We start from the raw sequence: 1,015 nt of genomic DNA on the forward strand, positions 1-1,015 counted from the left end.
TGAATAGTGAACAATATCATGCATTATAATGAAGCAAATAAAAGTTAAATAAAAGTTTTTTTTTCTTATATATCCGATAAAATTATCCCATCGAGCACAAGTTTGCAGTCTTCCCACGAAGCTCTCAAACCTCCTAGGTTTATTTCGTGTCGTCAGTCTCCAGGGCAGTGATGAGGCAACCACTCAAAGGCCTAGCGTGGTTTGTTGGGCATAAAGAAATTTAATGTGTTTTGACAGTGTTTATACCCCATAGTGATCGATTTTGTGATATGTCAAGTGCCTTGCTGATAAGTTACCTCGTCAAGAACTGATAGTGCGCAGCGCGGCAAAAAAAATGCTTCCAGTTGGAGTTTCATTTTTCTTTAATAATCTTTGTGCCACATATGCTATTATATAAACTAATAATATGTTTTCATGTTCTTAACAGAAGAATCTGCACGCAACTGAAGAAAACAAATAAACGGGTTGATTACTACTGCAGACGTGATCTGACCCGACGAAGGAAGCGAGACGCCATGCCAAACAAGAAATGCCTCGTTTTTTTCTTTTTCCTCTTTTTCCTCGTCATCATCGGGGTCATAGTCATCTGTCTCATTGCCAAGTGAGTCTCTCGCACCGAAAACAACTATGGGGAGTCGGTGGTCATGTACTGAATTTCCTCATGGAGGCAAAGTTTTTTTTTTCACTACTGATTTGTTATTTGGTTTCTTGATTTGTCACCACGATCATGCGAAAAATTGCTGACGGATTGTAATGAAAATTTATGGGTGGGTTACCTAGATTTTGGAAGTGAATCGGAGCTTGGATCAAATCAAATGATTCACAGTATGTGCGATTTACAATAGAAAATACGTCAAGGAAATATATTCTTTCATTTTTGTGGTAAATTTGTATATTTTATAACTGGGTTGTCGGGCGCTGAAACAGGTCGTTGCTCATTGGGTGCTATCTACCTTTATCTAGATGTTTAGTCACGCGTAAGATCATACAAATGATGACATAATCTTAGTAAGAG

At 37.9% G+C, this 1,015-nt stretch overlaps 1 protein-coding gene across 1 annotated transcript in view; it reads left to right on the forward strand.

The window, feature by feature from the left end:
• LOC119593032 (maltase A3-like) overlaps nt 1-1,015 on the forward strand; it is a gene marked incomplete in the record, with an annotated part of 10,545 nt that overhangs the window by 1,915 nt on the left and 7,615 nt on the right. Inside the window, 1 exon segment of the mRNA XM_037941928.1 lies at nt 428-601. Coding sequence (XP_037797856.1) covers nt 516-601 — 86 coding nt within the window.

Source organism: Penaeus monodon, chromosome 31, assembly GCF_015228065.2.
Source record: "Penaeus monodon isolate SGIC_2016 chromosome 31, NSTDA_Pmon_1, whole genome shotgun sequence".
NCBI lineage: Eukaryota > Metazoa > Arthropoda > Malacostraca > Decapoda > Penaeidae > Penaeus > Penaeus monodon.